Source organism: Crotalus tigris, unplaced genomic scaffold, assembly GCF_016545835.1.
Source record: "Crotalus tigris isolate CLP2741 ecotype Arizona unplaced genomic scaffold, ASM1654583v1 scf7180000018553.2237530, whole genome shotgun sequence".
NCBI classification, from domain to species: Eukaryota; Metazoa; Chordata; class Lepidosauria; order Squamata; family Viperidae; genus Crotalus; species Crotalus tigris.
In genome coordinates this window covers 954,874-978,304 of record NW_024097074.1, presented here as the reverse complement: position 1 = coordinate 978,304, position 23,431 = coordinate 954,874, and the positions used below count along the sequence as shown (strand labels likewise).

Genomic DNA, 23,431 nt, shown 5'->3' with positions numbered 1-23,431 from the left:
AAATTCATATTTACGTTTAGTAAAAAACATTGTGTTCCCTCGGCAAACGGGCACTTATTAAAAAGAGGATTCTCTGTGAAACGGCCAGAGATCATCTTTTGGTTTGATTTGGTCTGTGGAGATTCTCAGTTTGTTCTGGATTTTTTTTTCCTGCTAGGTCACAAACCTATTTATTTCTTTTTAGGAAGTTTGTCTTCCTTGAGGAAATCATCATTTTGTTTCCAAAGTAGCATTCTGTTCATACCAAAAATATGTCGCTAGTTTGGCTAAAACAATATTTTAAAAAAGGGTAATTGAAAAGATGACATTATTATTCAACATTCTTTTAAGCAAACCAAGGAAATCTGTAGCAGTATCTTTGAGTGTCTAAAAAACTGTTAGGTAAAAATATATGTACAGTAGTACTTCGTACTTAACTCATCGAATTTGGTACTCAACGCATTTTGAAGTGAAAATTTTGCCCTGCTACTCATTGTTTGTTCCATACTTGACGCACAAGCTAGAACTTGTCCGTGTTTCATTGTTTGTTCCATACTTGATGCACAAGCTAGAACTTGTCCATGTCAGCTGCCTTGTGACTCACTACATTATTCCTTATGGGAAAAATTTGTTTGCTACTCATAGTTTTGGGTACTCCTCGTGCCCCTAGGAACTGATAAGTACCAAGTTACCACTGTATTTACATTAAAACCTGTTTATTATCCAGCGAAATAGATGGTAGTATTTTGTGTTTTCAAAATCTTCCTTATGTCGCTCTTTTTATGTCAATAGAAGTACGATGGCCGTCTTCCTATTGAAATAAAAGCTGTTCCCGAGGGCTTCGTCATTCCTAGAGGAAATGTACTTTTCACAGTTGAAAACACAGATCCAAACTGTTACTGGCTCACCAACTGGGTTGAGGTGAGTAGCGATGCAATTTGAATAGATTAATGGGAGCTATGTTGTTGTTAGTTGCAAAGTCATGTCCAACCCATCGGGACCCCATGGACCACGTTCCTCCAGGCCTTCCTGTCCTCTACCATCTTCTGGAGTCCCTTGAAGCTTACACCTCCTGCTTCAGGGACTCCATCCAGCCATCTCATTCTCTGTCGTCCCATTCTTCTCTTGCCCTCCATCTTTCCCAGCATCAGGCTCTTCTCCAGTGAGTCCTTCTTTCTCATTAGGTGGCCAAAGTATTTGAGTTTCAACTTCAGGATCTGGCCTTCTAAAGAGCAATCAGGGTTGATCTCCTCTAAGACTGATTAGTTTGATTGCCTTGCAGTCCAGGGGACTCGCAGGAGTCTTCTCCAGCACCAGAGTTCAAAGGCCTCAATTCTTTGGCACTCAACCTTTCTATGGTCCAACTTTCACAGCCATCCATTGCAACTGGGAATGCTATGATGGAGGTGTAAAAAAAAATAAGGCACAGAGTATAGAAACTAGATCGGATGAATTCCTTCACTCTGTGGGCCAATGAATAAAAGTGAAAATAGAACATAGAATAACAGGGTTACTTTTCAGACAAATGGTTGTCCAATCTCTTCTTAAAAACCTCCAGCGATGGGGCATCCACAACTACTGGAGGCAGGCAGTTCCACTGGTTAATTGTCCTCACTGTTAGGAAGTTTCTCCTTAGTTCTAGTTGGTCCTCTCCTGCATTAGTTTCCATCCGTTGCTTCTTGTCCTGCCTTCAGGTCCTTTGGAAAATAGCTTGACCCCCTCCTCTTTGTGGCAGCCCCTCCAAGCAAGATTTGTGATAAGATCAAAATAAATGCCGTTTGCAGCATGTAGTTACATTATGAAATTGTTTTTGTAAAATCAATCATTTCCAACAGATGTCTACGATTGAATCAGTTCATAGAAGATACCACTAATACAGGCTGTCCTTGACTTAACAACCACGGTTGAGACTGGAATTTAGGTAGTCGCTGTGTCACCCGCTTTTATGGCCTTTTTTTGCTATGGTTGAGCGAATCACTGCGCTGGTTAAGCGAATCGTGGAGAATCTCCAGTGCCGTTGTGACTTCGAAGCATTGCTAAATGAACGGTTGCTAAGTCAAGGACTGCCTACATAGTTCTCTTGCCGAGAATTAGTTCTCTTATAATCTTTGTTCCTGATCTTGTAAGGAAATCTAGCTCTCTCTCTCTCTCTCTCTCTCGCCCTGTATAAAATTAAATCCTCTGCAAAGAAATATATATGCTCCTGATATTTCTTTTGAAAGAGGGCATCAGAATTTAATTTTATACACACGCATACTTAGATTTCCTTACAAGATCAGGAGCATATATATTTCTTTTGAGAGAGGCATCAGAATTTAATTTTTTTAATGTGTTCCAGTGTGGTCACAGAAAAAAGTGACAATAAAGGTTATCTTGTCCTGTCCCGTCCCATCCCATCACATCCCATCCCTTCTTATCCTATCTTCCTATCCCATCTTATCCTATCCTATCCTATCCCATCCCATCCCTTCTTATCCTATCTTCCTATCCTATCCCATCTTATCCTATCCCATCCCATCCCTTCTTATCCTATCTTCCTATCCTATCCCATCCTATCCTATCCCGTCCCATCCCATTCCATCCCTTCTTATCCTATCCTATCCTATCCTATCCTATCCTACCCTACCCTATCCTTTCCCTTCTTCTCCTATTCCATCCCATCCCTTCTTCTCCTATCTTCCTATTCTATCCCATCTCATCCCATTCCATCCCTTCTTATCCTATCTTCCTATCCCATCCCATCCTATCCTATCTTCCTCTCCTATCCCGTCCCATCCCATTCCATCCCTTCTTATCCTCTCTTCTCCTCTCCTCTCCTATCCTATCCTATCCTATCCTATCCTATCTTATCCTATTCCATCCCATCCCTTCTTATCCTATCTTCCTCTCCCATCCCATCCTATTCCATCCCTTATCCTATCCTATCCTATTCTATTCCATCCCATCCCATACCTTCTTATCCTGTCCTATCCCATCCCATCCCGTCCCACCCTATCTTCTTATCCCATCCCATCCCATCCTATCTTTAGCCTAGCCTAGCCTATACATTACCTTGGTATGCATTCTTTTTTTTTGCCAGACAATCCTTGTGCAGTCCTGGTATCCCATCACAGTAGCTACAAACTCCAGAGAGCAGAAGAAGATCTTAGCAAAGTACTTGCTGGAGACCTCAGGCAGTTTAGAAGGGCTGGAATACAAACTCCACGACTTCGGTTACAGAGGGGTGTCTTCTCAAGAGGTAACGCTCTTCAAATCACGTCCTTGGGGTTAAAAACGTTGGCGTGCCCCTTTGCTCTGAGCCCCGCGGAGGGTTTGCAGCACAGCCCCAAACAATTAAGCACTAAGTTGAAGCAGTTGAATAAAGACGTCCCTGAAAACATGGCATGAAAAGTGGGAGCCTGTAGATCAGGGCTTTTCAACCTTTTCACCCATTGTACCACTTTTAGGATATGGCAACATCCGTGTACCACGAGTCGCCTAGCCAGGTGTCAAAAACTTGATGACCAAAAAAAAAAAGGAAAAAAGTGATAAAGTACAGGTAGTTCTCGACTTACAACAGTTCGCTTAGTGACTGTTCGAAGTTACAATGGCACTGAAAAAAGTGCCCCCCAAGCCACAGCCAAGCAAGACACCTGCCCGCCTGGCCACACTCTTCCTCCTGTCCGAGGTTTTCATTGCTGTGAGCATTTCTGTTGAGGATTGGCAGCGGAGGTGGGGTTGGGGGGTGTTTGGTTTTTATTCCTCCCCATCTACTGGGTGGTTGCAGCAGGTTTGGGTCACTTCACATGACCCTGGGACACTGTGACTGTCATAAATATGAATCAGTTGCCAAGCATCTGAATGTAAATCACAAGACCCTGGAGATGCTGCAACATTCCAGCTGATCGGCGCTTCTTCTGGGCTCAGCGGAAGCGCCAGGATCAGTGCTGCTTTCCAGCTGATTGGTGCTTCTTCAGGGCTCAGCAGAAGCACCAGGATCAGTGCTGAGCTCCAGCTGGAGCCTGGCGCTGATCCTGGCGCTTCCGATGAGCCCTGACAGCCCTGCAGCTCCAGCGTCTCTCGCTCAGGCTGGTGCGGTGCTGCCACCGGTTCAGCTCATTCCCCTCCCCCACTACCACTTTTCTGGGATGGTGGTGTACCACCTGCCAGATGCCAATGTACCACAGGTGGTACCCGTACCACTGGTTGAAAAGCCCTGCTGTAGAGGACGAAATGAATTCTAACCCTGGAAATGAAAAGCCACAGGACACAGTTAAAATCATCCTCGTGGCACTAACACCTTCTTTAAAAATATGGGAGGATATACAGGTCGTCCTTCACTTAAACAGCAGTTCATTTAGTGACCGTTTGAAGTTACAACATCACTGGAAAAAGTGACTTATGAATTTTGATCAGGCGGTCGTAGGGAGGCCGTAAGGGTGAGGACTGGCCGTAAGTCACTTTTTTTCCCCAGCGGCCTCGTAACTTTGGACGGTCCCTAAGTCCAGTAAGCCTTTTGGGATGTATGTTCTAAAACTGGAGGGAGGGCTGCGGAATTCGACTCTGCCGTTGTTGAAACAAGAAATCCCGTTTTCCCAGACTGCAGGAATCGGAGCTTCCGCACACTTGGTGAACTTCAAAGGCACGGATACGGTAGCCGGCATTGTTTTAATTAAGAAATATTACGGCACAAAAGACCCCGTCCCAGGTTACTCGGTTCCAGCTGCTGAACACAGGTGTCTCTTTTTATTTTTATTTTTATTTTATTGACATGGTGTCTAGCTTCCTCTTCTTCTGGTTATCCTGATCAGGTGACAACATCAAGGCAATGTGAGGTTGATCTTGGGAAAAAAACTAAAACCAACCTCAAGACTTGACAAGTTAGGGAGCCACAGACTCGGGGATTAGATTTTGAATTTGAATTGAGATCTTAGGAGAAGCTACGGCAGTGGTTCTCAACCTGTGGGTCGGGACCCCATTTGGGGTCGAATGACCATTTCACGGGGGTCGCCAAACAAGGCTGTCCGCCAATTTTTTTCCCCTTTTCTTTGGCCACGCCCCTGGCACCCGGTGATGTATAAGTGGTTGGGGGTCACCACAACATGGGGAACTGTATTATGGGGTAGCGGCATTGGAAAGGTTGAGAACCACTGAGCTACGGCAAGCTATTCCTATATTGTCCCAAACCCAAGGTGGGAAATTCAGATAGTGACTAGGTTTCACACTGTCGTTGAGGGAGACTTTGGTTTTGATTCTCCGTTGGGTTGCAGTCAAGTTTTAGGTTGGCTGAAGCCAACGTGGCCTTGCTGAAAATCGGACCACTTCAACTACAGACGGGTATTTCATGTACATACAATCTCTACCAAAGACCTGGGGTTCTGCACGGGCTCTTAGTTGTTCCTAGCACTGATTCTTAACGGGTGGAGAGCTCTGATGCCCTTCATGGAATCTGTTGGAGCCCCTCACCCAGATTAGGAATCACAGCCCCAAGTGCGCCTATTGACACTGGGACCTGTCTGCCTGTCTATCTCATCTCTATATATCTCTATTTTTATCTGTCTATCTATCTTTATATATCTGTCATCTCTCTGTCTCTCTCTCTCTCTTTCTCTCTCTCTTTATCTATCAACTCTATATATCTCTAGCTTTATCTCTAGCTTTATCTGTCTATCTATCTATCTATCTATCTATCTATCTATCTATCTATCTATATCTTTCTATAACTCATCTATCTATATCTATCTGTCTGTCTCTTTGTCTATCTATCTATCTATCTCTGTCTCTCTGTGTCTATATCTATCTGTCTATTTATCTCTGTCATCTCTCTACCTCTATATCTGTCTGTCTCTCTGTGTCTGTCTGTCTATCTATCTGTCTCTCTGTGCCTATATCTATCTATTTATCTATCTCTGTCATCTCTCTACCTCTATATCTGTCTGTCTCTCTGTGTCTGTCTCTCTATCTATCTATCTATCTATCTATCTATCTATCTATCTATCCATCCCCTATGTATCTAGCATCACTCTATATTTAATCTATATCTGTCTGTCTGTGTCTCTGTCATGTATCTAGCCACACACAATACACACACCAACAAACAAACACCACACATGCCACATAGTTGTATTCTTCATTCGCAATTCTGGTATCAATCAGTCATTTCTAGCAGTTGTTCAGTTTATTTGCAGCTTTATTTGATGCTATATAAATTCATTAAAAATTAAATGAAAGTTTCAACTTTCATTGTGTTTTCAGTTCCTTTTGGGAACCGATCAAGTTACTACACATATTATATAATAAAAATAATATTCTTTTCATGTCAAAAGCATCAGTTTTGGGATTATTTTTATAAAAAATTGTTATGGATAGAGTATTAGTCCAAGGTTTCCTGGATTTAGGGTTCCATTTTTCTAAATAGGTTCATTTGGGGGAAAAAGTAAGTTTAATTTAAGCTCTTTTGGGAACTCAAAACTACTCTATGATTTAAATTGATGATTTAAGTACGATCAATCAATCTACAGGGCTAGCTGCTTGAGACAGGAGTAGCAGAAAACATCCGTAAGGCAGTGGAGATTTTTAACAGTTTCACACGAATGAAAACATTACCTCAAATTGCTTCAGGAAAACATTCCTGTTTACTACCCGAAGGAATTTCGATCACAAAGTATAAAAGTATTAAAAAGGATGCAAGCCTAATTGTCTCAGAATTTAATCAGCCTCTCTTCTCCTTCCCAGTACTATAACAGCTTGGGGGAAAGACCATGAAAAAGACGCTTTCAAACATATTGTGACACATTTTTCTTCCGTGCCGGTCTCCGTGGTCAGTGACAGTTACGATATTTACAATGCTTGCGAGAAAATCTGGGGTGAGGATTTGAGGCATTTAATTGAGAGGAGAAGTGCAGAAGCTCCCCTGATTATCCGTCCAGATTCAGGAAATCCTCTCGACACCGTGCTGAAGGTAAGAGCTCCAGGGTTCAGGTTTCAAAACTCCAGAGTAAAATCATTTACTATTCATATTAACACCACTTTACAAGGCCTTGGTAAGGCCACACCTGGAATACGGCATCCAGTTTTGGTCACCAGGATGTAAAAAAGATGTTGAGACTCTAGAACAGTGGTTCTCAACCTTGACAATTTTAAGGCATGTGGACCAACTCCCAAAATTCCACAGTCAGCATTGCTGGCTGGGGAATTCTGGGAGTTGAAGTCCACATGCCTTGAAATGGTCAAGGTTGAGAAACACTGCTCTAGAAAGAGTGCAGAGAAGAGCAACAAAGATGATCAGGGGACTGGAGGCTAAAACACATAAGGAACGGTTGCTGGAATTTGGTATGTCTAGTTTAATGAAGAGAAGGACGAGGGGGGACAGGATAGCAACGTTCCAATATCTCAGGGGCTGCCCCAAAGAAGAGGGAGTCAAGCTATTTTCCAAGGCGCCTGAAGGCAGGACAAGAAGCAACAGATGGAAACTAATCCTGGAGAGAAGCAACCTGGAACTAAGGAGAAATTTCCCTACAGTTAGAACAAAATGTGGATGCTCCATCACTGGAGGCTTTTAAAAAGAGACTGGACAGCCATTTGTCTGAAATGGTATAGGGTCTTCTGCTTCAGCAGGGGGTTGGACTAGATGACCTCCAAGGTCCCTTCCAACTTTATTATTATTGTTGTTGTTGTTGTTATTAGCCAACACAGTGCTGGGCTGCATTAACAGAGGGATAGAATCAAGATCACGTGAAGTATTAATGCCACTTTACAAGGCCTTGGTAAGGCCACACTTTGGATACTGCATCCAGTTTTGGTCACCACGATGTAAAAAAGATGTCGAGACTCTTTTAGAAAGAGTACAGAGAAAAGCAACAAAGATGATTAGGGGACTAGAGGCTGAAACATATAAGGAACGGTTGCTAGAATTGGGTATGTCTAGTTTAACGAAGAGAAGGACGAGGGGGGACATGATAGCAGTCTTCCAGTATCTCAGGGGCTACCCCAAAGAAGAGGGAGTCAAGCTATTCTCCAAAGCACCTGAAGGCAGGACAAGAAGCAATGGATGGAAACTAATCCAGGAGAGAAGCAACCTAGAGCTAAGAAGAAACTTCCTGACAGTTAGAACAATTAACCAGTGGAACTCCTTGCCTCCAGAAGCGTTCCAAATACAAGCCGTCCTTGACTTAATGACTGCAATTAAGCCCAAAATTTCTGTGCCTAATGAAACATTTGTTCAGTGCCCCCGTTTTACGACCTTGCTCGCCAGGCTTGTTAAGCGAATCAGTGCCATCATAAATGTGAGCAGGTGGCCAAGCGTCTGAATGTTGATGACATGGGAGTGCTGCCACGGTTGTAAGTATGAAAAAACGGTCATCAGTCACTTTTTTCCACTGCTGTTGTAACTTTGAATGGTCACCAAATGAATCTGTCGTAAGTCAAGGACTACCTGTGTTACCCAGGGGTAGTTTTAGTGGAGCGATCACCCCAGATTACACATTAATTATATGTTCCTTCCTTTTAGCCTTGGGCACCCCTGTAAGGACTATCTGTCAGCATCAGATAAAAGGAAGGCGTGTGCTTTTTGATCTTTCTGGTGGTTTTGTTTTTACCCTTTTAACAATTGTGGCTTTTGCTGCTGGGGTTTATATTCTTAAATGACTTTCTAAAAGCACGTGCACTTCTTCGAAAGAGTCGGTTAGATACGACGGATATACAGAATTCAATACACCGTTAAATATCAGGAATTTCCTTGACTTACAGGAACCTGAGAGGATTTAAGCCCACTTACACAAAATATACAGATAAATTCCTTGATTTACCACCAGAATTTCCATTGCTAAGCCTAAGGCGTTTTTGTGAAGTGAGTCATTTTGTTACCTTTTGGGACACAGATAATAAGTGAGTCACTGCAAAGTCAGAGGGGAAGCCCAATTTCACTTAACAACTGGGTTAACTCACTTAATGACTGCAGTGTCTCACTTAACAATTTGGGCAAGAAAGAAAGGTGGTAAAATCGGGCAAAATTGACTCAACGATGGTCTTGCGTGGTAATTGAAATTTTGGGCTCAGTCGTGGTCGCAAGTCAAGGATACTTGTAATTAGTCCTTCCTAAAATTACTCTGTTTTTTAAAAAAAACTCTGTTTGAGGGAAACTGTAGGACAGGGGTGGGCAACCTTGGCTCTTTTATGACTTGTGGACTTCAACTCCCAGAATTCCTGAGCCAGCCACGCTGAAGGGAAAGGGAGAGGTTTCCAAGCTGAGCCAGGCTGGCTGAGGAATTCTGGGAGTTGAAGTCCACGAGTCTGAAAAGTTTCCAAGGTTGAGGACCCCTGATACAGGGCAGGGATGGGGAATCTTGGCTCTTTTATGACTCGTGGACTTCAACTCCCAGAATTCCTGAGCTAGCCACGCTGAGAGGAAAGGGAGAGGTTTCCAAGCTGAGCCATGCTGGCTGAGGAATTCTGGGAGTTGAAGTCCACCAGTCATAAAAGAGCCAAGGTTGTCTACCCCTGCTGTAGGACAAAGAACATTATTGTTTTACACTCATGTCCACCACACACTTTTAGATACAGCTCTCAACTTATGACTATAATTGAGCCCAAAATTGGGAGATTGCAGCCATCATATATACATTCCCGTTGCCAAGCATTGGAATTTTGATTGCAGGACCATGGGGATGGTGCAAGTGGTGAGTGTGAAAAATAGTCATATCCCTTTTTTTAGTGCCGTTCGAACAGTCACTGAATGAATGTTGGTAAGTCGAGGACTAACTGTATATGGGTTTCAGTTCCCACTGACAGATGCCGACAACATCTGTCATTGGAAGCTAAGAGATGCCGTAAAGTGAAGCAATATTCTTCATTCAAAAGTTGCTTCAGCAAGCCTTAATCCAAGGGGTTCTTTCCGGTATAATTTTAATAGAAAGACTGGATTTGAGTGTTTCTTCCTTTAGATCAGGCATTTCAAACCTGCGACGTCACATGATGCATGTATGATCTAGTATGATGCATCTGGCTTGCAGGCCGGCAGTTTGCTTTAGATCTTTTTGTTATATCACTTCTGTTTTGAATTTGTTATCTACCTGGTTTATTTAATGGAATGATAGGCTGATTTGCTAATATTTATGTTTCTCTCTCTCTCTCTCTCTCTCTCTCTCTCTCTCTCTCTCTCTCTCTCTCTCTCTCTCTCTCTCTCTTTTTTTTTTTTTTTGCTAGGTTTTGGAAATTCTCGGAAAGAAGTTCCCCATTGCAGAAAATGCAAAAGGCTATAAAGTGCTGCCACCTTACCTCAGAATTATTCAAGGAGACGGTGTGGATATCAACACATTGCAAGAGGTGTGATTTTTTTTTTCCTGATTAATTTTGATGTTGTGAATGCTCCAACACTGGAGGTTTTTAAGAAGAGACTGGACAGTCACTTTTCTGGAATCATATAGGTTCTCCTGCTTGAGCAGGGGGCTGGACTAGAAGATCTCCAAGGTCCCTTCCAACTCTGTCATTCTGTTAAAACTTTTAGAGAAGCACTTCAGTTGCCTTTCAATGTGGGTACCATTAAAGACAACCATACCTTCATCGGTGGCCGTGTTCTCAAACCTGTCTAGGCAAAACGGGGGTTAAAAGTTGGAGAAATATTTCCCTCTGAGGTTCAGTGGAAAAATACATCCTGTCTTAATAGCACAGTGCTTAAAAAAAAAAAGCTGTATTTGCAGCAAACAACTGAAACTAAAAGCTTAAAATGACTCCAGTTGCCTTTCTCCCCCCCCCTTATCTTTTTTCTTTCACTCTGCAGTTTTTCCCCTCAATGTTTAGTCAGAGCTGCGTTTGTTTGGGGTTTTTTGCAATTCAGGAGACACCCCAAATGTTGATCTCTGAGAAGATGTATGACCCCACAGTTGGTACAGAAGCTCACGAGAACCTACATGTAGCATTGAATCTTGCAAAATCTGGCCACATCCTCTTTGCTGTATATTAACAGGAAGTCGAATAGAGAGAAAAACCAAAATAACTTGCAGGAATTAACTTGAGGATGGTTGCCGATGCCATGCTGAAGGTCACCCTCTTTGCCCCGGTGATGCTTTCTGGTGACCTTGTTTAGGGTGTAACTTGACAACACTGTACAAAGTGTGATTTAGCCTTGAGCAGACACCGTTCCAAGGAAAACCGCAAGCTTTCCCGCTGCTGTTGTCTTTTCAGCGGGGAAATAGAAGTGACTTGCATTATCCAAATGGTTCCTTGTGGTTTGGATTATATGTGCAAGAAGAGAAGCAGCTGGATGGAAGGGGTCATCTTGCAAAATCTTGATCTTTCCAGATTGAATAAACACCAAGTAGTTAGATTGCTATTGGATATCTCCTCGGGCTAGCCATTCAGCACCAACCCAGTCTTTTTCTCTCTCTTCTCTCCCCCCCCCATTTATTTTTAAGCAGATTTTCTTTTTAAACCTGGGACACCAACAGAACTTTCAGCCCCCCCCCCTGTGTTTTGTTTTGTTATGAATAATTCTACCTGACTGCCTGAGAAATTCTTTTTACAGGAAAAATGTAGGGAAAAAAAAACACGGCAGGCATAAATTGAGGTTTTTCCCCCCTCATTTTTTAGCAAGGTGACACCAAAAGGAGAAAACATAAATCAGGGAGACTCCTAATGTTGCCACCGTAGACGTAACACAAAGAAAGGGGGGGGTCAAGCTATTCTTTAACGCACCTGAGTCCAGGACAAGAAGCAATGGATGAAAACTAATGGAGAGAAGCAACCTGGAACTAAGGAGAAATATCCTGACAGTGAGAACAATTAACCAGTGGAACCACCTGCCTCCAGAAGCGGTGAATGCGCCAACACTGGAGGTTTTCAAGAAGAGACTGGACAGCCATTTGTCTGAAATGGTATAGGGTTTCCTGCCTGAGCAGGGGGTTGGACTAGATAACCTCCAAGGTCCCTTCCAACTCTGTTATTCTGACTTTATTTGTGGTGATGTCTGGAACTCTTCTTAAAATTCCAGAGATGCTCAGACCTTCCAAAATATTGAAAATCGTAGCAGCCGGGATGGAAGACAGTTAACAGCAGATTGCCTAGTTATTCCTGAATATTTCTTAACAGGAACCCGACAGGGTGTTAATTTTATTCTTTTTGTGGATAAACGCAACTTGCACAAAACAAAAACAGTATTAACGCAATTTGGGTGGGTAAACATAACTTAAAAAACCGCTCTTCGTTTTTGGAAGTTGCATTTACCCGTAAAAATGGCACAACGCATTAAATGATCTTTAAAAAAAAAAGTAGAGTCGATGCGCGTACGTTATGAGGCTTAATTTAGAATCTGTACCTTGGGCAATGCTTAAAAGTGTCTTTTGTCACTTCCAGGTCGTGGAGGGCATGAAACAGCAGAAATGGAGCATTGAAAACATTGCTTTCGGCTCGGGTGGAGCCCTTCTGCAGAAATTAACCAGAGATCTCTTGAACTGCTCGTTCAAATGCAGTTACGTGGTTACTAATGGCCTCGGGGTATGTTCTCTAAATGTCATTTTTACTTGAGAGGGAAACGGGAACTCACTGAGGTCAGCCTGGGTGAATTCCTTTTAAATTTGGCTTCCAGGTGAATGTCTTTAAGGATCCGGTAGCCGATCCCAACAAACGTTCCAAGAAAGGAAGATTGTCCTTGCACAGAACGCCGAACGGAGACTTTGTTACACTAGAAGAAGGCAAAGGGGATCTAGAAGAATACGGACAGGTAGTTAAATGCTTCCGTTTCCTTTGCTGGTATTAGGGAGATAGAGATAAATAACAATGGGGTTTTAGAGCAGAAACACAAACAGGCTTGCATTCTTCAATAACTCGTAAGCTGCCCAGAGTCGTCTTGAGGAGGAGCTGGGAGGCACAAAAATTTAATAACTAAATAATAATAATAATAATAATAATTATTATTATCGATCATCGCACAGTCAGCCAGATGTTCAGACTGGATTTGGCATTTTTGTCTACCTATTGAGTCCTTCCCAAGGACCTGGGATAGGCAGATCTGGATGTTGGATGGTATTACAGATATCGTTGCAGGATGGAAGCAGTTCCTAGTAAGGCCGCCTTTTGCAATTGACTGATGGCGAATTTGTCAATGCCAGTGGTGTTCAAGTGGTGCTCCAGTTGTTTTGGGATTGCACCCAAGGCGCCTATGACTATTGGTACTACCCTTGCTTGCCTTTGCCACAGTCTTTCTATTTCTATTTGTAGGTCTTTGTATTTTGTTATCTTCTCCAGTTCTTTCTCGTCTGTTCTGCTGTCTCCAGGCACTGCCACGTCCACTATCCAGACTTTTTTGTCTTTCTTATCGACAACTGTTAAGTCCGGGGTGTTATGTTGCAGGTGCTTGTCTGTTTGAATTCTGAAGTCCCAGAGCAGTTTAATTTTATCACTTTCTATTACTACCACTACTATTACTACTACTACTACTACTACTACTACTACTACTACTACTACTATTATTATTATTATTCTAAAATACACATGAATGGAAACATGATTTTGCAGCTAGGGAATAGAAAAGCAATTGACAATTTTCAGTAGCTTCTGCCTGTTAATATCTAGTTAAATTTCTTTCGTATATATTTGATCCGTACACTAATAGAAACTAGCATTAGTTATGCATTGACTTACAAGTAGTCCTCCACTCACGACCACAAATTCATCCCCAATTTTCTGTTGTGAAGCAAGACAGTTGTTAAATGAGTTTCATCCCAATTTCTTGCCACAGTTGTTAAGTGAAACTCTGCAGTTGTTAGTAACAACAGTTGTTATGAATATGGCTTCTCCCACTGACTTTACTTGTCAGAAGGTTTGCCAAAGTGGATCATGTGTCTGTCTCACACACACACACACACACACGGACACGGACACGGCAGCTGTCATAAATATGAGTCATGAGTCAGTTGCCTCGTGACAGCTGACTGAAAATTATTCACGACTCAAAACTGACTCGTGACAACCGACTCAAAACGAGTCAGAAGCCGCGTGTCTCAATTTTGATCATGTGACATGGGGATGGTCCCAACGGTTGTAGGTGTGAAAACCGGTCATAAATCAGTGTTTTTTTCAGTGCTGTTGTAACTTCAAACAGGTCACTAAACTAATATAAGTCGAGATCTTATAGTGGCTTATTTAACATTTTTGGGGGTAGATGCTGTATTGTGTTTAACTAAAGCCCTAACGAACGGCGTTCCTTTGCAGGATTTCCTTCACACAGTGTTTAAAAACGGAGTAGTAACGAAGACGTACTCCTTTGATGAAGTCAGAGAAAATGCCAGGTTGAAAACGAGTGAATTTTCCACGGCGTCTCACTAAAGTTTCATTCCATGTTGGTATATGTGCAACAATTATGTACTGATAATGGTTTCTTGTAGAGATCTGTGTGTTTGTGTTTGCCACATCCTAGCCGAATTATTTGTTGGTTTATGGACATCAGTGCCCCCCCTTTTTTTGTTTCTCCTTTCATTTTGGCCAGTCTAAAATCGAAATATTTACAGCTGAAAACCTGGTCCGTGTAATTGTAGAATTCTTTGCTAGTCGTGATTCAATCTGGTATGCATCTCAGAACGTTGATGAGATTGTTTTATAAATAAATGAATATATATATATATATAGATATATATAGATATATAGATATATATATATACAGTAGCATATCGCAAAATAAGATTTACCTAATAGTATCATCGCTTTATGTTTATAATTAACTTGTATTTTTGTACAAAACGAGATTGTGTAAAATATATTTAAAAGTTTCAACAATTCCGTCTTTCCAACTTTTTTCGTGATTTTTACAAGCAGAGACTTTCAAGGAAATAACTGGGGGGGGGGGGTTAGGAAGAAAACTCACTGCCTTTTTTTGTCCATTGATCAGCAAATAAAACATGGCCTTAAGTTTTATTGTGAAAATTGTCCTGTTTGGAAGCTTTAATCAGGATAGCTCGCTCACAACAGTCACAGTTGTTCTGCCATTAAGAGCCAGATTTTTTTGTATCCACCGAAATGGGGCGATACGTGACTTTTATCAATACATACCTTTGTTTAAGAGGAGAAAATATTCACCAAACGCCAAAAACAAAGGAGTAATTTTTTGCTGCAAAAAAATATTGCCAACTTTGTCGCCATCTTCGAAGAGAGAGGCCGCAATCTTAACGCACGCCTGCATCTCGTGTAAAATCTGTTGAAATTCAGTGGGGTTTATTTCAATATACCTGCTTGACAACTGACTGTAAAGCTAAGAAGTCTCCTTCCAGCCCCAAATGTGTGAAACTGTGCAAATAGTTATATTAATTCGGATTTTATTTTTTTCCGTACGTGGCTACAAACAACAAAACAAAATACTGGATTGAATAGTGCACTTTTTAACTTGGGGATTGGTGTTTTTTTTTTTTTTTTTTTTGTATTTTGCTCTTCAGTTTTGCTTTTTTTTTGTCAGATTGGATGTTAAACTGTATAGCTGTCTTAAATATTTTTTGTTAAATAATTCTAATAAAACATTGTTCTAGCCAAACTGTTTTTATCCTGCTAGCTTTCCCTTAAAAAAACAACAAAAGAGAACACTATGCAGAGGTTGAAGTATTTTTTAAAGAAACTAAACGCAGTGAATGCTATTCTTTTTTCCATGACTGCACTTGAATAATTTTCTACCACATGCTCTGAATTGCTCAGTTGAAGAACAAATTAGTTTTTGCTGTATTAAATTCTCAGGTGAATGGCCAAGGATGGTTATTGGAAAAAAGGACTTAAGCGGTCTTTTGACGTGGCAATAAAACTGATTTGAGGGCTATGCTTTAAAAACAAAAAAAAAGAACTGTATATCTGGAATTTATATTTAAGTTTAAACAATTATCTGAACAACGGTTCAGGCAAGCTCTGAATAACATAAACGAAAGCAAGAGAATGTGCTTTTAAACCTTGTTTGGAAAGCCATATTTTAAATGTTCTGCTCTGAAATATATTTAATTTGCCAGATTTGTCCGGGCAATTATGACCAATTTTAATCATTTCATTTTGTGGGATCAGGTTTTGGATATTGTGTGTGCTTTTAAGAATGGGATGGATGTATTGTTAACCTGATTGGTTTTCTTAGCGGTGAGTTGCAGGCCCAGAAATAAACATACTTCAATAAACATGCAGGTAGTCCTCGACTTAAAAGACCACAATTGACCCTCCCCAACATTTCTATTGCTAAGTGAGACAGTTGTTAAGTGAGTTTTGCCCCATTTTACAGCCTTTCCTTGCCAGAGCGGTTAAAGAAATCACTGCCATTGTTCAGTTAATAACACGGTTGTTAAGTGAATCCGGCTTCCCCCATTGATTTTGGCTCATCAGAAGGTCACAAAAAGGGATCACAGGACACTGGGACACTGCAACCGTCGTAAGTATGAGTCAGTTCCCAAGCATCTGAATTTTGATTGCATGACCCTGGGGCTGCTGCAACGGTTGTGGGAAACGACCATAAGTCACTTTTTTCAAGGTTGCTGTCAGTTCTAACAGTCACTAAATGAACTGCTGTAAGCCGAGGACTTACCTGTACTTAAGCATACCCATCTGAATGTTCTATTAGGGGTGTGCAGTGTTGTGTTGCACACAGGGAGGGTGTAGTAAATAGCTGAACAGTAAACACATGAGGAAATAGAGCTAAAACTAACATAGAATAGAATAGAATAGAATATGAACAGAATAGAATATGAACAGAACAGAATAGGAATAGAATAGAATAGAATAGAATAGAGCTGGAAGGGACCTTGGAGGTCTTCTAGTCCAGCCCCCTGCTCAAGCAGGAGAACCTAAACTAGGGGTGGGGAACCTGGGCTCTTTTATGACTCGTGGACTTCAACTCCCAGAATCCCTGAGCCAGCCACGCTGAGGGGAAAGGGAGAGGTTTCCAAGCTGAGCCACGCTGGCTCAGGAATTCTGGGAGTTGAAGTCCACGAGTCATAAAAGAGCCAAGATTCCCCACCCCGGCCTATACCATGTCAGACAGGTGATTGTCCAGTCTCTTCTTAAAAACCTCCACTGATGGAGTACCTACGATTTCTGGTGGCAACCTGTTCCACTGATTAATTGTCCTTACTGTCATGAAGTTTCTCCTTAATTCCAGGTTGCTTCTCTCTTTGGTCAGTTTCCAACCATTGTTTCTCGTCCTGCCTTCTGCTGCTTTGGAGAATAACGTGACCCCCTTCTTCTTTGTGGCAGCCCCTCAAACACTGGAACACTGCTATCATGTCTCCCCTGTTTCTTCTTTTCTTTAGACTAGACAAACCCAAGTCCTGCAGCTGTTCTTCGTATCTTTTAGTCTCCAGGCCTTGGATCCTCTTAGTTGCTCTTCTCTGAATTTTTTTCCAAGGTCTCAACATCTTTTTTGTAGTATGGTGACCAAAATTGGTTGCAGTATTCCAGGTGTGGTCTCCCTTAACATCAATCCCATTCACGATCTTGGTGCGGACCATCGCTTCATTCCGTGTCTTTTCTGCCCTCCCCTCTTCAGTTTTCAACAACGCTATTCCACCATGTCTTTCTCAGGGTACCCTTCCTCACAACGCTTTCCTCCTCCCTTTTCCCCTCTGGGCTACCCACAGTTCAAACTGTGAGAAAGCAGGTGCGAAATTGACGCATATCCTAAAAAAAAATCCCCATCCATTTTTCTATAATGGTAGCTGTTACTAGCCTAGAAAACATCCTAACATCCACAAAAATGCAAAATAAATCCCACGCTGTCCGGTAAACCCCTTCATCACCCTGCATGTCATGTATTCGCCTCCCCCAATCATCCTTCATACGTGTTACATGCAAGTAGTCCTCGACTTAACGAGCACAATTGAGCACTATATTTTCATTGCAGTTAAGTGAGTTTTGCCCCCATTTTAACGATCAAAAGAGGATCACGTGGCCCCGGGACACTGCAACCGTCATAAATACGAGGCAGTTGCCAAGCGTCAGAATTTTTATCCCGGAACCATGAAGGATGCTGCAATGGTCTTCAGTGTCAGAAGCATCAACAGTCACAAATTACTTTTTTCAGCGTCCTTGTAACTTTCAATTGCCATCCGTACTCCAAACTTCCATTTTTGTATTCAACTTTGGAAACAACAATGAATTTTCTCCATGTATATTTGGAATTTATATCATTGCCTGTGTGTGCGTGTGTCTTTATCTGTTTAAATTAAATGAAATATACTTAGTTGTAGGGGTGTGAAGGTCCAGAATAAAAAAATAAATAAATATTTTGAAGGAAATAAGCTTTTTTTTTTGTCCTTTGCTTCTCCCTCTTTTTTAAGTGAGATTTGTATCCGCTGAAGGGAAGAGTTCCCAGGGATTTCTCTGTCCCTTTAAACCAGTGGTTCTCAACCTTTTTAATGCCGCGACCCCCAGCCGGTCGTAAGTCGAGGACTACTCAACCGGTCGTAAGTCGAGGACTACTCAACTGGTGCAGCACCGTGTGCAGAATGGGACTTTTGGCGGGCTCAGCAGGGCAGAGACAGCCTGGACAATTCATATTGGCTTTTGAAAGCCAATAGAATGAGACTCTATTCAAGAGAGTCTATTCTATTGGCTTTCAAAAGCCAATAGAATAAAAGGGAGTAGCACAGCTAAGGAAAAGGGAAAAAATGGCGGGCTGCGTTGTTTGGTGACCCCCGTGAAATGGTCGTTCGACCCCAAATGGGGTCCCGACCCGCAGGTTGAGAACCACTGCTTTAAACGCTATTAAGCTCCGAATATCACATTTAATAGGAATATGAGGACCATCTGGAGATGCAGAGCACTTCGGTTTCCAGTGCAAGGTCACTATACAACACAGGCATTCCTCGGCTTACGACCACAGTACAGCCCCCAATTTGTGTTGTTAAGTGAGATTTGCCCCGTTTTACGACCTTTCCTGCCACGGTTGTTAAGCGAATCGCTGCAGTTGTTAAATTAGTGGCACGGTTGTTAAGGGAACTTGGCTCCCCCGTTGACTTTGCTTGTTGGGAGGTCGTAAAAAGGGGGTCACGTGACTGCGGGACGCTGCAACCGTCACAAATACGAGTCAATCGCCCAGCCTTTGAATTTTGATCACGTGATCCTGAAGGAGGCGGCAACGGTCGTAAGGGTGAAAAGCGGTCCTAAATTCATTTTTTTCAGGGATGTTGTAACTTTGAACGGTCACTAAATGAACTGTTGTACATCGAGGACTTAATTATAATAATACTAAAGTTGGAAGGGACCTTGGAGGTCATCTAGTCCAACCCCCCTCCCTGCTCAGGCCCTATACCATTTCGGACTTTATAGAAATTGCGTCCCGAATTTCCTAATTCATTCTTGGCATTGAAGAATATCTCAACACTGCAAACGTTGGCATATTTTCTGGCAAATGGTAAAAACTGCTCTAGAAATTTAAGGACTATTTGCTGGAATATTGGAATCTTGACTCTTTCGTGAAATAAAGGTTTGTGTTCCTGATGGAGCGACTTGCAAGAAAAGGATGTTCAGCTTTGGCAATTTTTTCACAACTCCTGAGCTGCTTTGCACAATGTTTTACGAGGTATAGTTTTAGAATGAAAATGAAATTACTACTTGTAGATTGGCCTCTCCTGATTACTTGATGAGTCTTAAGTGAGAACATTCTTGGCTTCATCCTTATCTATATTTTTAGCAATTGTTCTATCTATGAGGTTACACAGTTATTTTTGGCAAGGAAAAAAAACACAGTGAGAAAGGCATATTTATAGCATCTCACTTGTCTTTTGAGTACTAGAGTTTTTATAAATAAGACACTATTCCGTTGACCAAGTAGAGCCCATTGTAACTATAGGACAGGATTCTTAATTATCCCGAAATAACTGGAGATTAGATCCTAGCACCTATTTTTTACCTATTTTCTTAGCCAGGAAATCTATAATTTAACAACGCATGCCCCTTTCTACTACTAATTTGAACATTTAATTGCTTGGTGGATATATTGAAAAAAATTATATATGGTTGTAATATATTTAAGTTCTTGCGTATAAAGAAAATCTGGGTTCAAATTGAGCATCCAGCTCTCTGCAAGTTTGCAAAGTTATATTGATTTGTTTTTATTTTATTTTATTTCTTAAATTGGCAAGAATTCTAAAACCAGCATTCTCAAGGGTAACTCCCGGCTAAGGCCTGCCATTTGATCTAGTAAAAACATGTCTTAAGACGCTTATCTACATGTCCCAACTATATGACACAAGGAATCCTCAACGGCCAAAACGGACCCACCCAAATTTCCATTGCTAAGCCAGACAGTTGTTAAGTGAGTTTTGCTAAGTGAATCACGGCAGTGGTTAATTTTAAGTTAATGCGGCGATTAAATAAATCGGAATGTCACGGTTCCGACAGACAAGAGACCAATAAAGCAGAATTCCGGGGCAGGGAAATTCCTCAAAGAGCAGGTTTATTAGCTATAAAGTACTGGCAGGATCAAAAGTGAAACCAAATCTGAAGACACACCTCACAATTCCCCAAGGCAAAGTTAAGAAATCTCACCCCTACATTCCCCAGTACATTTTCTTGGCAGGCTTTGCACGAATCGCCCAGCTTGCAATCTCGGGAGCAGCCGATGACCTTGGTTCCCATGGGACAAAAGTTTATTTAGAGTAACGAAGCAGGTGTTAGGGAAGATGGCCACAGCCGTGCTCATTTTCAAAGTTGACCCTGATTTCCTCATTGACTTTGTTCGTCAGAAGGTCGCAATCAATGGAACCACTTTTCTCCAGAGGTTGCGGATGCTCCGTCACTGGAGATTTTGAAGGAGACTAGACAGCCATTTGTCTGAAATGTATAGGCCAGGGTCTCCTGCTTGAGCAGAGGGTTGGACTAGAAGACCTCCAAGGTCCCTTCCACTTCTGTTATTCTGACTTGATGGTACTTAACTAATTCGATATAGTTGTAGAGAAATAGCTTTTCATCCAGCTGCTGGTGATGAGAATCGAGTCATGGGTGAGGAGTCTTTACTACATCTTGTTAATAACCAGCTGCTCTTTTGAAAGCAAAGCAAAACGTTTTCAGATAATACTGCACATTATCTAATCTTGCATGGAAGACACTGGGACTGACTCAGCGATATCAGTTCAAAAGACAACTTTGTGAAAGATCATCTTCCCATCTCGTCAAGTTCCTGAGGACAAGCCTGAGTCAAAAATACACAAAGGTCAATATACCTCGGTAAATAAAGACATGACAGAACATAGCACATGTCAAGCAAGATTCCTTCTGTTCTTCTCCAGGTGCAACAAGAAACCAAAGGAGAGAGTCTTTAGCAGCAGCAAGTAACTTGGGTGTTAAATGCAACTTCTTTTCCCAATAATAACTGGAGCCCTTAGATTTGATTGACGTGTCTTTACTGCGTTTACAAGAACTATTAATAACACCGACTTCACGCTCTTTTGAAAGCTGAAGAGATTGTTGAGTTGAAAGGATGAAATGGCACCCAAGAGGAGAAAGATATGTTTGGGAGTGACGGATGGCTGGATGGATGGATGAATGGGGACCTTGCTTACATGGACACAAGAATGAAAAGGAACAAAATAAACAAAAAAATTAAAGAGTTTCTAAGATTGGCCGTAAATCAGTGGCCCCCATCCTTCTGGGCACCAGGGACCAGTTCCATGGAGAATGGTTTTTCCACGGACCGGAGAGGGAGTGGTTTTGTATACTGCTTGCATCCCACGGATAGGTGTAGACTGCTTTATACTGCTTTCCATTCCTCTCTAAGCAGTTTGCAGAATCCACCAGCGTGTTGCCAACAACCTGGGTTCTCACTTTACCAACCTCGGAAGGATGGACAGTTGAGTTAACCTTGAACCGGTCAGGATCGAACTGCAGGCAGCTGGCAGAATTAGCCTGCAATACTAGCTTTCTGACCGCTGCGCCACCATAGCTCTTAGAAGAAATCCACCATTTTCTACTCTTTGCTCTGTTGGTGCTGGTCAGCTCCTTGCCAACATCATTTAATGCAGGAATCGTAAGGCCAAATAATTATTTGGTAGCACTCATTAAAATGTAGTTAACACATGGTTACTTCCTTGAAGACAGGCACAAATATAGAATTTGAGGGGACATTTTTTTTGGAGAATACCCTAAGCCAGTGGTGGCGAACCTATGGCACGGGTGCCAGAGGTGGCACTCGGAGCCCTCTCTGTGGGCACACGTGGCATTGCCCCAGCCTTGCCTCCCTCCGCGACCCCACCAGCAGCCCCCCGGAGGAGAGTCGCCTCTGAGCGTACACCACCATCCCAGAAAAGTGGTAGCGGGGGAGGGGAATGAGCTGAACTGGTGGCAGGACTGCACAAGACTGAGCGAGAGATGGCTGGAACTGCAGGGCTGTCAGGGCTCAGCGGAAGCGCCAGGATCAGCGCTTCTTTGGGGCTGTCAGGGCTCAGTGGAAGCGCCAGGATTAGCACCAGGCTCCAGCTGGAGTTCGGCGCTGATCCTGGTGCTTCCGCTGAGCCCAGAAGAAGCGCCGATCAGCTGGAATGTTGCAGCATCTCCAGGGTCTTGTGATTTACATTAGATGCTTGGCAACTGATTCATATTTATGACGGTCATAGTGTCCCAGGGTCATGTGAAGTGACCAAAACCTGCTGCAGCCACCCAGCAGATGGGGGGAATAAAAACCAAACACCCCCCACCCCAACCCCGCTGCCAATCCTCAACAGAAATGCTCAGAACAATGAAAACTTTGACTAGGAGAAAGAGCGTGGCCAGGTGGGCAGGCAAGTGTCTTGCTCGGCTGTGGCTTGGGGGGCACTTTTTTCAATGCTATTGTAACTTCGAACAGTCACTAAGCAAACTGTTGTAAATCGAGGACTACCTGTACTTTATCACTTTTTTCCTTTTTTGGGGGGGTCATCAAGTTTTTGATCCCTTGCTAGGCGACTGGTGGTACTCGGATGTTGCCATATCCTAAAAGTGGTACAATGGGTGAAAAGGTTGAAAAGCCCTGGACTAGATGACCTCCAAGGTCCCTCCTGATGCTGTTATTCTATGCTCTGCATTCTGCTTACCAGGGACTAACCCCATTGAAGTCTTTGCAACATTTTTTTAAAAATATCCATAGGACTGAACTGTACAGGGGGGAAAAAGTGTTTCTGCATATATGATTTATAATTAAATACTAGGAGAAATAAAAAATACTATTATTTGAAAATTATTTGAAAAATGCTTGAAACAAACAAGCCAAATTACCACATTAACAATCAAGTGATTTTGATTATTAACAAGTCTAACATAAGCATACTGGAAAAAAAATGCTTTTGTTCTGATCTTTCCTCTGCTATCAACTTGTGCTGAAAAAATGTAAAAGAACAAAACAAAAACAGCATATAAGCAAGTCAAGAGTCATTCAAAACCAACCAGCCCCCATTCTATATTTAGTACACACAAAAATCAGTGTGGAAAATCCTTCCCCCAGGTCATTTATCGAACCAATTATACACTACATAGTTATACTAATTACATACTA

At 42.1% G+C, this 23,431-nt stretch overlaps 1 protein-coding gene across 1 annotated transcript in view; it reads left to right on the top strand.

Moving 5' to 3' along the window:
• NAMPT (nicotinamide phosphoribosyltransferase) overlaps positions 1-15,946 on the top strand; it is a 29,640-nt gene extending 13,694 nt beyond the window's left edge. The window contains exons 4-11 of the mRNA XM_039354466.1: positions 772-900; positions 3,059-3,217; positions 4,558-4,694; positions 6,694-6,919; positions 10,162-10,281; positions 12,307-12,447; positions 12,539-12,673; positions 14,164-15,946. Coding sequence (XP_039210400.1) covers positions 772-900; positions 3,059-3,217; positions 4,558-4,694; positions 6,694-6,919; positions 10,162-10,281; positions 12,307-12,447; positions 12,539-12,673; positions 14,164-14,277 — 1,161 coding nt within the window. The 3' untranslated portion in view covers positions 14,278-15,946. The remainder of the gene's footprint in view (positions 1-771; positions 901-3,058; positions 3,218-4,557; positions 4,695-6,693; positions 6,920-10,161; positions 10,282-12,306; positions 12,448-12,538; positions 12,674-14,163) is intronic.
• Positions 15,947-23,431: the final 7,485 nt, after the last annotated feature.